General features: G+C 32.7%; 1 protein-coding gene across 2 annotated transcripts in view; it reads right to left on the minus strand.

The window, feature by feature from the left end:
* Positions 1-14,434, minus strand: part of kmt2bb (lysine (K)-specific methyltransferase 2Bb) — a 101,000-nt gene that overhangs the window by 65,055 nt on the left and 21,511 nt on the right. For both annotated transcript variants that reach the window (XM_080767192.1, XM_080767191.1), the window contains exons 9-12: positions 12,151-12,446; positions 10,231-10,938; positions 9,745-9,890; positions 8,613-8,744 (exon numbers count right to left, since the gene is read on the minus strand). In XM_080767192.1, the coding sequence (XP_080623318.1) occupies positions 8,613-8,744; positions 9,745-9,890; positions 10,231-10,938; positions 12,151-12,446 (1,282 nt within the window). The remainder of the gene's footprint in view (positions 1-8,612; positions 8,745-9,744; positions 9,891-10,230; positions 10,939-12,150; positions 12,447-14,434) is intronic.

The raw sequence follows: 14,434 nt of genomic DNA on the forward strand, positions 1-14,434 counted from the left end.
TGACAATAAATAAGAATAAAGATTCTGTTATTTGACAATAAATTAGAATAAAGATGATTCTGTTATTTGACAGTAAATTAGAATAAAGATGATTCTGTTATTTGACAATAAATTAGAATAAAGATGATTCTGTTATTTGACAATTAGAATAAAGATGATTCTGTTATTTGACAGTAAATTAGAATAAAGATGATTCTGTTATTTGACAATAAATTACAATAAAGATGATTCTGTTATTTGACAATAAATTAGAATAAAGATGTTTCTGTTATTTGACAATAAATTAGAATAAAGATTCTGTTATTTGACAGTAAATTAGAATAAAGATGTTTCTGTTATTTGACAATAAATTAGAATAAAGATGATTCTGTTATTTGACAATAAATTAGAATAAAGATGATTCTGTTATTTGACAGAAAATTAGAATAAAGATGTTTCTGATTTTTGATAATAAATTAGAATAAAGATGATTCTGTTATTTGACAATTAGAATAAAGATGATTCTGTTATTTGACAATAAATTAGAATAAAGATTCTGTTATTTGACAATAAATTAGAATAAAGATGATTCTGCTATTTGACAATAAATTAGAATAAAGATGATTCTGTTATTTGACAATAATTTAGAATAAAGATTCTGTTATTGGACAATAAATTAGAATAAAGATTCTGTTATTTGACAATAAATTAGAATAAAGATGATTCTGTTATTTGACAGTAAATTAGAATAAAGATGATTCTGTTATTTGACAATAAATTAGAATAAAGATGATTCTGTTATTTAACAATAAATTAGAAAAAAGATGATTCTGTTATTTGACAATAAATTAGAATAAAGATGATTCTGTTATTTGACAGAAAATTAGAATAAAGATGTTTCTGTAATTTGACCATAAATTAGAATAAATATGATTCTGTTATTTAACAATAAATTAGAATAAAGATGATTCTGTTATTTGACAATAAATTAGAATAAAGATGATTCTGTTATTTGACAGAAAATTAGAATAAAGATGTTTCTGTAATTTGACAATAAATTAAAATAAAGATGATTCTGTTATTTGACAATAAATTAGAATAAAGATGATTCTGTTATTTGACAATAAATTAGAATAAAGATGATTCTGTTATTTGACAGAAAATTAGAATAAAGATGTTTCTGTAATTTGACAATAAATTAGAATAAAGATGTTTCTGTAATTTGACAATAAATTAGAATAAAGATTCTGTTATTTGACAATAAATTAGAATAAAGATGATTCTGTTATTTGACAGTAAATTAGAATAAAGATGATTCTGTTATTTGACAATAAATTAGAATAAAGATGATTCTGTTATTTGACAATTAGAATAAAGATGATTCTGTTATTTGACAGTAAATTAGAATAAAGATGATTATGTTATTTGACAATAAATTACAATAAAGATGATTCTGTTATTTGACAATAAATTAGAATAAAGATGATTCTGTTATTTGACAGAAAATTAGAATAAAGATGTTTCTGTTATTTGACAATAAATTAGAATAAAGATGATTCTGTTATTTGACAATAAATTAGAATAAAGATGATTCTGTTATTTGACAGTATATTAGAATAAAGATGTTTCTGTTATTTGACAATAAATTAGAATAAAGATGTTTCTGTTATTTGACAATAAATTAGAATAAAGATTCTGTTATTTGACAGTAAATTAGAATAAAGATGTTTCTGTTATTTGACAATAAATTAGAATAAAGATGATTCTGTTATTTGACAGAAAATTAGAATAAAGATGTTTCTGATTTTTGATAATAAATTAGAATAAAGATGATTCTGTTATTTGACAATTAGAATAAAGATGATTCTGTTATTTGACAATAAATTAGAATAAAGATTCTGTTATTTGACAATAAATTAGAATAAAGATGATTCTGCTATTTGACAATAAATTAGAATAAAGATGATTCTGTTATTTGACAATCATTTAGAATAAAGATTCTGTTATTTGACAATAAATTAGAATAAAGATTCTGTTATTTGACAATAAATTAGAATAAAGATGATTCTGTTATTTGACAGTAAATTAGAATAAAGATGATTCTGTTATTTGACAATAAATTAGAATAAAGATGATTCTGTTATTTGACAGTAAATTAGAATAAAGATGATTCTGTTATTTGACAATTAGAATAAAGATGATTCTGTTATTTGACAATAAATTAGAATAAAGATGATTCTGTTATTTAACAATAAATTAGAAAAAAGATGATTCTGTTATTTGACAATAAATTAGAATAAAGATGATTCTGTTATTTGACAGAAAATTAGAATAAAGATGTTTCTGTAATTTGACAATAAATTAGAATAAAGATGATTCTGTTATTTGACAATAAATTAGAATAAAGATGTTTCTGTTATTTGACAATAAACTAGAATAAAGATGTTTCTGTAATTTGACAATAAATTAGAATAAATATGTTTCTGTTATTTGACAATAAATTAGAATAAAGATGATTCTGTTATTTGACAATAAATTAGAATAAAGATGTTTCTGTAATTTGACAATAAATTAAAATAAAGATGATTCTGTTATTTGACAATAAATTAGAATAAAGATGTTTCTGTTATTTGACAATAAATTAGAATAAAGATGTTTCTGTTATTTGACAATAAATTAGAATAAAGATGATTCTGTAATTTGACAATAAATTAGAATAAAGATTCTGTTATTTGACAATAAATTAGAATAAAGATGATTCTGTTATTTGACAGTAAATTAGAATAAAGATGATTCTGTTATTTGACAATAAATTAGAATAAAGATGATTCTGTTATTTGACAATAAATTAGAATAAAGATGATTATGTTATTTGACAATAAATTAGAATAAAGATGTTTCTGTTATTTGACAATAAATTAGAATAAAGATGATTATGTTATTTGACAATAAATTAGAATAAAGATGTTTCTGTTATTTGACAATAAATTAGAATAAAGATTCTGTTATTTGACAATAAATTAGAATAAATATGTTTCTGTTATTTGACAATAAATTAGAATAAAGATGATTCTGTTATTTGACAGTAAATTAGAATAAAGATGTTTCTGTTATTTGACAATAAATTACAATAAAGATGATTCTGTTATTTGACAATAAATTAGAATAAAGATGTTTCTGTTATTTGACAATAAATTAGAATAAAGATTCTGTTATTTGACAGTAAATTAGAATAAAGATGATTCTGTTATTTGACAGTAAATTAGAATAAAGATGATTCTGTTATTTGACAGTAAATTAGAATAAAAATGATTCTGTTATTTGACAGTAAATTAGAATAAAGATGTTTCTGTTATTTGACAATAAATTAGAATAAAGATGTTTCTGTTATTTGACAATAAATTAGAATAAAGATTCTGTTATTTGACAGTAAATTAGAATAAAGATGTTTCTGTTATTTGACAATAAATTAGAATAAAGATGATTCTGTTATTTGACAATAAATTAGAATAAAGATGATTCTGTTATTTGACAGAAAATTAGAATAAAGATGTTTCTGTTATTTGACAGAAAATTAGAATAAAGATGTTTCTGTTATTTGACAATAAATTACAATAAAGATGATTATGTTATTTGACAATAAATTACAATAAAGATGATTCTGTTATTTGACAGTAAATTACAATAAAGATGTTTCTGTTATTTGACAATAAATTAGAATAAAGATTCTGTTATTTGACAGTAAATTAGAATAAAGATGTTTCTGTTATTTGACAATAAATTTGAATAAAGATGATTCTGTTATTTGACAATACATTAGAATAAAGATGATTCTGTTATTTGACAGAAAATTAGAATAAAGATGTTTCTGTTATTTGATAATAAATTAGAATAAAGATGATTCTGTTATTTGACAATTAGAATAAAGATGATTCTGTTATTTGACAATAAATTAGAATAAAGATTCTGTTATTTGACAATAAATTAGAATAAAGATGATTCTACTATTTGACAGTAAATTAGAATAAAGATGATTCTGTTATTTGACAATAAATTAGAATAAAGATGATTCTGTTATTTGACAATAAATTAGAATAAAGATTCTGTTATTTGACAATAAATTAGAATAAAGATTCTGTTATTTGACAATAAATTAGAATAAAGATGATTCTGTTATTTGACAGTAAATTAGAATAAAGATGATTCTGTTATTTGACAATAAATTAGAATAAAGATGATTCTGTTATTTGACAATAAATTAGAATAAAGATGATTCTGTTATTTGACAATAAATTAGAATAAAGATGATTCTGTTATTCGACAATAAATTAGAATAAAGATGTTTCTGTTATTTGATAGTAAATTAGAATAAAGAGGATTCTGTTATTTGACAGTAAATTAGAATAAAGATGATTCTGTTATTTGACAATTAGAATAAAGATGATTCTGTTATTTGACAATTAGAATAAAGATGAATCTGTTATTTGACAATTAGAATAAAGATGATTCTGTTATTTGACAGTAAATTATAATGAAGATGTTTCTGTTATTTAACAATAAATTAGAATAAAGATGATTCTGTTATTTGACAATAAATTAGAATAAAGATGATTCTGTTATTTGACAATAAATTAGAATAAAGATGATTCTGTTATTCGACAATAAATTTGAATAAAGATGTTTCTGTTATTGGATAGTAAATTAGAATAAAGATGATTATGTTATTTGACAATAAATTAGAATAAAGATGATTCTGTTATTTGACAATAAATTAGAATGAAGATGATTCTGTTATTTGACAATAAATTAGAATAAAGATGATTCTGTTATTTGACAATAAATTAGAATAAAGATGATTCTGTTATTTGACAATTAGAATAAAGATGATTCTGTTATTTGACAGTAAATTATAATGAAGATGTTTCTGTTATTTAACAATAAATTAGAATAAAGATGATTCTGTTATTTGACAATAAATTAGAATAAAGATGATTCTGTTATTTGACAATAAATTAGAATAAAGATGATTCTGTTATTTGACAATAAATTAGAATAAAGATGATTCTGTTATTCGACAATAAATTTGAATAAAGATGTTTCTGTTATTGGATAGTAAATTAGAATAAAGATGATTATGTTATTTGACAATAAATTAGAATAAAGATGATTCTGTTATTTGACAATAAATTAGAATGAAGATGATTCTGTTATTTGACAATAAATTAGAATAAAGATGATTCTGTTATTTGACAATAAATTAGAATAAAGATGATTCTGTTATTTGACAATTAGAATAAAGATGATTCTGTTATTTGACAATAAATTAGAATAAAGATGATTCTGTTATTTGACAATTAGAATAAAGATGATTCTGTTATTTGACAATAAATTAGAATAAATATGATTATGTTATTTGACAGTAAATTAGAATAAAGATGATTCCGTTATTTGACAATTAGAATAAAGATGATTATGTTATTTGACAATAAATTAGAATAAATATGATTCTGTTATTTAACAATAAATTAGAATAAAGATGATTCTGTTATTTGACAATAAATTAGAATAAAGATGATTCTGTTATTTGACAGAAAATTAGAATAAAGATGTTTCTGTAATTTGACAATAAATTAAAATAAAGATGATTCTGTTATTTGACAATAAATTAGAATAAAGATGATTCTGTTATTTGACAATAAATTAGAATAAAGATGTTTCTGTTATTTGACAATAAATTAGAATAAAGATGTTTCTGTAATTTGACAATAAATAAGAATAAAGATTCTGTTATTTGACAATAAATTAGAATAAAGATGATTCTGTTATTTGACAGTAAATTAGAATAAAGATGATTCTGTTATTTGACAATAAATTAGAATAAAGATGATTCTTTTATTTGACAATTAGAATAAAGATGATTCTGTTATTTGACAGTAAATTAGAATAAAGATGATTCTGTTATTTGACAATAAATTACAATAAAGATGATTCTGTTATTTGACAATAAATTAGAATAAAGATGTTTCTGTTATTTGACAATAAATTAGAATAAAGATTCTGTTATTTGACAGTAAATTAGAATAAAGATGTTTCTGTTATTTGACAATAAATTAGAATAAAGATGATTCTGTTATTTGACAATAAATTAGAATAAAGATGATTCTGTTATTTGACAGAAAATTAGAATAAAGATGTTTCTGATTTTTGATAATAAATTAGAATAAAGATGATTCTGTTATTTGACAATTAGAATAAAGATGATTCTGTTATTTGACAATAAATTAGAATAAAGATTCTGTTATTTGACAATAAATTAGAATAAAGATGAGTCTGCTATTTGACAATAAATTAGAATAAAGATGATTCTGTTATTTGACAATAATTTAGAATAAAGATTCTGTTATTTGACAATAAATTAGAATAAAGATTCTGTTATTTGACAATAAATTAGAATAAAGATGATTCTGTTATTTGACAGTAAATTAGAATAAAGATGATTCTGTTATTTGACAATAAATTAGAATAAATATGATTATGTTATTTGACAGTAAATTAGAATAAAGATGATTCTGTTATTTGACAATTAGAATAAAGATGATTCTGTTATTTGACAATAAATTAGAATAAAGATGATTCTGTTATTTAACAATAAATTAGAAAAAAGATGATTCTGTTATTTGACAATAAATTAGAATAAAGATGATTCTGTTATTTGACAGAAAATTAGAATAAAGATGTTTCTGTAATTTGACCATAAATTAGAATAAAGATGATTCTGTTATTTGACAATAAATTAGAATAAAGATGTTTCTGTTATTTGACAATAAATTAGAATAAAGATGTTTCTGTAATTTGACAATAAATTAGAATAAATATGTTTCTGTTATTTGACAATAAATTAGAATAAAGATGATTCTGTTATTTGACAATAAATTAGAATAAAGATGTTTCTGTAATTTGACAATAAATTAAAATAAAGATGATTCTGTTATTTGACAATAAATTAGAATAAAGATGATTCTGTTATTTGACAATAAATTAGAATAAAGATGTTTCTGTTATTTGACAATAAATTAGAATAAAGATGTTTCTGTAATTTGACAATAAATTAGAATAAAGATTCTGTTATTTGACAATAAATTAGAATAAAGATGATTCTGTTATTTGACAGTAAATTAGAATAAAGATGATTCTGTTATTTGACAATAAATTAGAATAAAGATGATTCTGTTATTTGACAATAAATTAGAATAAAGATTCTGTTATTTGACAATAAATTAGAATAAATATGTTTCTGTTATTTGACAATAAATTAGAATAAAGATGATTATGTTATTTGACAATAAATTAGAATAAAGATGTTTCTGTTATTTGACAATAAATTAGAATAAAGATTCTGTTATGTCAAATAAATTAGAATAAATATGTTTCTGTTATTTGACAATAAATTAGAATAAAGATGATTCTGTTATTTGACAGTAAATTAGAATAAAGATGTTTCTGTTATTTGACAATAAATTACAATAAAGATGATTCTGTTATTTGACAATAAATTAGAATAAAGATGTTTCTGTTATTTGACAATAAATTAGAATAAAGATTCTGTTATTTGACAGTAAATTAGAATAAAGATGTTTCTGTTATTTGACAATAAATTAGAATAAAGATGTTTCTGTAATTTGACAATAAATTAGAATAAAGATTCTGTTATTTGACAATAAATTAGAATAAAGATGATTCTGTTATTTGACAGTAAATTAGAATAAAGTTGATTCTGTTATTTGACAGTAAATTAGAATAAAAATGATTCTGTTATTTGACAGTAAATTAGAATAAAGATGTTTCTGTTATTTGACAATAAATTAGAATAAATATGATTCTGTTATTTGACAATAAATTAGAATAAAGATGATTCTGTTATTTGACAATAAATTAGAATAGAGATGATTCTGTTATTTGACAATAAATTAGAATAAAGATGATTCTGTTATTTGACAATAAATTAGAATAAAGATGATTCTGTTATTTGACAATAAATTAGAATAAATATGGGGACGCATAGATATTAAAGCTGCGATAAGCAATAAAATGTCAACATTTTAATACCTTATTTTCTTGTTGGTATTCATACTCTGTGACACATCTAGGGGGCGCAATCTGCATTCAAAGATGTTCCTAGAAGCTTTGTCATTGGTCGAAAAAAAACCTGGTCGCAATGACTAACCAATCAGGAAGTAGACAGGCCAATCGACCAATGACAAATAACCCCTACCTGTCCTGAGGGTTATATATTAACCCCTACCTGTCCTGAGGGTTATATATTAACCCCTACCTGTCCTGAGGGTTAAATATGAACCCCTACCTGTCCTATGGGTTATATATTAACCCCTACATGTCCTGAGGGTTAGATATTAACCCCTACCTGTCCTGAGGTTTAGATATTAACCCCTACCTGTCCTATGGGTTATTATATTAACCCCTACCTGTCCTGAGGGTTATATATTAACCCCTACCTGTCCTGAGGGTTAGATATTAACCCCTACCTGTCCTGAGGGTTATATATTAACCCCTACCTGTCCTGAGGGTTATATATTAACCCCTACCTGTCCTGAGGGTTGGATATTAACCCCTACCTGTCCCGTGGGCGGTTCGGTCTTGACCAGGACGTTGTCGGGGGGGTCCAGGGGGTCGTTGCGTTTCCTGCGTCGCCTCTTGGAGGTCACATGGTCTCTGGTGGCCATGGTGGGCGGAGCTCCGGGTAGGAGCTGGTCAGGAGGAAGAAGAAAAGCTTGTTAAGTAACGCTCTTATTGGTGGAGACATTTTAACATCGGTGTCACCCTATAGCTTGTAGCACTTAGTAGTAGTGTGCCCTGATACAACTTTCTTGGAAATGTGTGTGTTGCCTGCAGTGGCAGCCAGCCAGTAAGATGAGCCTGTGCATTTCACGGTTTTTCACCCTGTATAACTTGAACGCATAGGCAAGGCAATCAAGACCATTCATTAATGACAGCTGTGTGAGGATCGCGTGATGATTCTAATGTACAGCACAGGATTCTATAGGTCACCACTTTTGGTGTGACACACACACGGCTTCCGTTGTTTAGTTGACAAAGATTGACAGATTTCGGAGAAGACTGATAGTTTATCCTTTAGTAATTAGGCTGTGGAAGTATTCACACTACTTTTGGATTTATTGGGATTGGCAATTTGGGGAAAGGAGGAGGAGGAGGTGATCAAGCAGCTCCACAAGACCACAAGGTAGGCTAAAGGCTGCATTTATTTTCCTTTTTTTCTCAGGGTGCACGGGATGATGGGAGCCCCTCCAGCAGGCTAGGGAGCCCCGCTCAGGTTAGCGGAAAATGACCGGAGTGCGGGTTGCCAGGTTTTTTTTTGGAGAAAAAAATATATATAAAAGAAATATTAAAAAAGATCGGCCGATCTTTAAAAAAAAGATGGGTGATCGGCCCCCAAAAACGTGATCGGAGCATCCCTACTGTAAACCCATCAAAAGAGCTCAACTTTAAAAAATGCTGGCGTGAATTAGATCCTAATTTTTCAATAAATGCTAGCGCTAAATGGGTTAACAGTAATAAACAACATGGCCGCCGGTCCAACATGGCCGCCGGTCCTCAGTGGTTAACAGTAATAAACAACATGGCCGCCGGTCCAACATGGCCGCCGGTCCAACATGGCCGCCGGTCCTCAGTGGTTAACAGTAATAAACAACATGGCCGCCGGTCCAACATGGCCGCCCGTCCACTCACCCCAGAGGACTTGAGCTGTTTCTGCTGGTCGATCTTGATGAGCTGAACCTTGGCCTTCTTCAGGAGGTTGAACATCCTCCTGTTGGCTCCGCTGAGACCAACCCTCTGGGACGACTTCTCCTCAACCTCCTCCTCTATGGGTGGACCTAAACCACACACACACACACATATTAGACCCTATGGGTGGACCTAAACAACAACACACGCATATTAGACCCTCTGGGACGACTTCTCCTCAACCTCCTCCTCCTCTATGGGTGGACCTAAACCACACACACACATGTTAGACCCTCTGGGTGGACCTAAACAACAACACACACACATTCGACTGTCTGGGTGGATCTAAACCACACACACACACACACACACATATTAGACCCTCTGGGTGGACCTAAACCACACACACACACATATTAGACCCTCTGGGTGGACCTAAACCAGGTGTAAACTACCTGGTTGGATGTCTGGGGTGTAAGCAGAACCCACCTGGTTGGATGTCCTCAGGCTCCTCCTCCTCCTCCTCCACGGTGCTCCTGGGTTGGGGGTCTCTGGCGGTCAGCGAGAGCAGCTTGGAGTTCCTGACGCAGACGGAGACCTTCCGGACCACGCCGGGGGCGTTCAGGTCCTCGATCTTCAGCTTGGACTTGAGCGTGGCGCCGGCTGTCGAGTCCACTTCCTTCTTCAGCTTGGCCTTGAGCACGGCGGGGGCCTTCGGGTCCTGTTTCTTCAGCTTGGCCTTCACCACGCCGGGGGCCTTCAGGTCCAACATGTTCAGCTTGGCCTTCACCACGCCGGGGGCCTTCAGGTCCAACATGTTCAGCTTGGACTTGCCCACGCCCGAGGCGTCAAGGTCTTTCTTCCCTTTGGCCTTGAGCGCACCGGGGGCCTTCAGGTCCAGTTTCTTCAGCTTGGACTTGACCGAACGGGGAGCTTTCAGGTCGAGTTTCTTCAGCTTGGACTTGACCGAACGGGGAGCCTTCAGGTCCAGTTTCTTCCTGGACTTGACCGCCGCCTTCTCGGCGTTGCTGCCGCGCTGCCTCAGGCTGATGCTCTTGACCTCGTCGTCCAGACCCTCGGCCAGGTCGATGGGAGGCGGGGGCAGCTTGGACGCACTGCTGCAGATACTGATGGTGCTGGAGCTGGAGCTGGTGCTGCCCCCGCTGGCCTCTGGACTCTTCTTACTGCGAGGAAGTCCTGGAGGGATGGGTCGAGAAATGGTGCATTTATATAGCGCCTTTATCCAAGGCGCTTTACATAGATTGTGCATCAATTCACCCGTTCACACACACATTCATACACCGATGGTGGCGGAAACCATGCAAGGCACCAACCTGCACATCAGGAGCAATCAGGGGTTCAGAGTCTTGCTCAAGGACACTTCGACACTAACTCTGGGGGAGCCCACAGGGTTCGAACTGGCAACCTTGCGGTTACCATCCGGCCACTCTACCCCTGGGGCACCACCGCCCCCTAGTGGCCACTCTACCCCTGAGGCACCGCCAGACTAACAGAGTGATAGATGTAATAGAGTCATGGCTACCTGTATACAGGCTCTTCAGACTAACAGTAATAGATGTAATGGAGTCATGGCTACCTGTATACAGGCTCTTCAGACTAACAGTAATAGATGTAATGGAGTCATGGCTACCTGTATACAGGCTCTTCAGACTAACAGTAATAGATGTAATAGAGTCATGGCTACCTGTATGCAGGCTCTTCAGACTAACAGTAATAGATGTAATAGAGTCATGGCTACCTGTATACAGGCTCTTCAGACTAACAGTAATAGATGTAATAGAGTCATGGCTACCTGTGTGCAGACTCTTCAGACTAACAGTAATAGATGTAATAGAGTCATGGCTACCTGTATGCAGGCTCTTCAGACTAACAGTAATAGATGTAATAGAGTCATGGCTACCTGTATACAGGCTCTTCAGACTAACAGTAATAGATGTAATAGAGTCATGGCTACCTGTATACAGGCTCTTCAGACTAACAGTAATAGATGTAATAGAGTCATGGCTACCTGTGTGCAGACTCTTCAGACTAACAGTAATAGATGTAATAGAGTCATGGCTACCTGTATACAGGCTCTTCAGACTAACAGTAATAGATGTAATAGAGTCATGGCTACCTGTATACAGGCTCTTCAGACTAACAGAGTGATAGATGTAATAGAGTCATGGCTACCTGTATACAGGCTCTTCAGACTAACAGTAATAGATGTAATAGAGTCATGGCTACCTGTGTGCAGGCTCTTCAGACTAACAGTAATAGATGTAATAGAGTCATGGCTACCTGTATACAGACTCTTCAGACTAACAGTAATAGATGTAATAGAGTCATGGCTACCTGTGTGCAGGCTCTTCAGACTAACAGTAATAGATGTAATAGAGTCATGGCTACCTGTGTGCAGACTCTTCAGGCTCTTGTAGATCTTCAGGTGAGGGGTGGTCTGTTGTCGGTTCAACTTGGACATGCTCCTCTTCCTGCCTCCCCCGGCCTGGAGGTGGCTGGGCGAGCGGGGCGAGCGGGGGGAGCGGGGCGAGGGCAGGTCGTAGCAGGGCTTGGACAGGAACATGTTTTCGTACTGGCTCTCCAGGGTCTTGGGGTCCAGGCCGTACGTCTCCTCGCCTGGAGACTCCCCCGGCAGGCTCCACTTGAAGCTGGGGTTCCTCAGGAGAGACCTCCTTTTGGAAGGGCTGTCAGGGTGCATATGTTGGTTACATTATGAAGGGCTGTCAGGGTGCATATGTTGGTTACATTATGAAGGGCTGTCAGGGTGCATATGTTGGTTACATTATGAAGGGCTGTCAGGGTGCATATGTTGGTTACACATTATGAAGGGCTGTCAGGGTGCATATGTTGGTTACATTATGAAGGGCTGTCAGGGTGTATATGTTGGTTACACATTATGAAGGGCTGTCAGGGTGTATATGTTGGTTACATTATGAAGGGCTGTCAGGGTGCATATGTTGGTTACACATTATGAAGGGCTGTCAGGGTGCATATGTTGGTTACACATTATGAAGGGCTGTCAGGGTGCATATGTTGGTTACACATTATGAAGGGCTGTCAGGGTGCATATGTTGGTTACATTATGAAGGGCTGTCAGGGTGCATATGTTGGTTACATTATGAAGGGCTGTCAGGGTGTATATGTTGGTTACACATTATGAAGGGCTGTCAGGGTGTATATGTTGGTTACACATTATGAAGGGCTGTCAGGGTGCATATGTTGGTTACATTATGAAGGGCTGTCAGGGTGCATATGTTGGTTACATTATGAAGGGCTGTCAGGGTGCATATGTTGGTTACATTATGAAGGGCTGTCAGGGTGCATATGTTGGTTACATTATGAAGGGCTGTCAGGGTGCATATGTTGGTTACATTATGAAGGGCTGTCAGGGTGCATATGTTGGTTACACATTATGAAGGGCTGTCAGGGTGCATATGTTGGTTACATTATGAAGGGCTGTCAGGGTGCATATGTTGGTTACATTATGAAGGGCTGTCAGGGTGCATATGTTGGTTACACATTATGAAGGGCTGTCAGGGTGCATATGTTGGTTACACATTATGAAGGGCTGTCAGGGTGCATATGTTGGTTACACATTATGAAGGGCTGTCAGGGTGCATATGTTGGTTACATTATGAAGGGCTGCCAGGGTGCATATGTTGGTTACATTATGAAGGGCTGTCAGGGTGCATATGTTGGTTACACATTATGAAGGGCTGTCAGGGTGCATATGTTGGTTACATTATGAAGGGCTGTCAGGGTGCATATGTTGGTTACATTATGAAGGGCTGTCAGGGTGCATATGTTGGTTACATTATGAAGGGCTGTCAGGGTGCATATGTTGGTTACATTATGAAGGGCTGTCAGGGTGCATATGTTGGTTACACATTATGAAGGGCTGTCAGGGTGCATATGTTGGTTACATTATGAAGGGCTGTCAGGGTGCACATGTTGGTTACATTATGAAGGGCTGTCAGGGTGCATATGTTGGTTACACATTATGAAGGGCTGTCAGGGTGCATATGTTGGTTACACATTATGAAGGGCTGTCAGGGTGCATATGTTGGTTACACATTATGAAGGGCTGTCAGGGTGTATATGTTGGTTACACATTATGAAGGGCTGTCAGGGTGCATATGTTGGTTACATTATGAAGGGCTGTCAGGGTGCATATGTTGGTTACATTATGAAGGGCTGTCAGGGTGCATATGTTGGTTACATTATGAAGGGCTGTCAGGGTGCATATGTTGGTTACATTATGAAGGGCTGTCAGGGTGCATATGTTGGTTACATTATGAAGGGCTGTCAGGGTGCATATGTTGGTTACATTATGAAGGGCTGTCAGGGTGCATATGTTGGTTACACATTATGAAGGGCTGTCAGGGTGCATATGTTGGTTACATTATGAAGGGCTGTCAGGGTGCATATGTTGGTTACATTATGAAGGGCTGTCAGGGTGCATATGTTGGTTACACATTATGAAGGGCTGTCAGGGTGTATATGTTGGTTACATTATGAAGGGCTGTCAGGGTGCATATGTTGGTTACATTATGAAGGGCTGTCAGGGTGCATATGTTGGTTACATTATGAAGGGCTGTCAGGGTGCATATGTTGGTTACATTATGAAGGGCTGTCAGGGTGCATATGTTGGTTACATTATGAAGGGCTGTCA

This window comes from Protomyctophum bolini, assembly GCF_963924005.1.
Source record: "Protomyctophum bolini genome assembly, chromosome: 7".
Taxonomy (NCBI): domain Eukaryota; kingdom Metazoa; phylum Chordata; class Actinopteri; order Myctophiformes; family Myctophidae; genus Protomyctophum; species Protomyctophum bolini.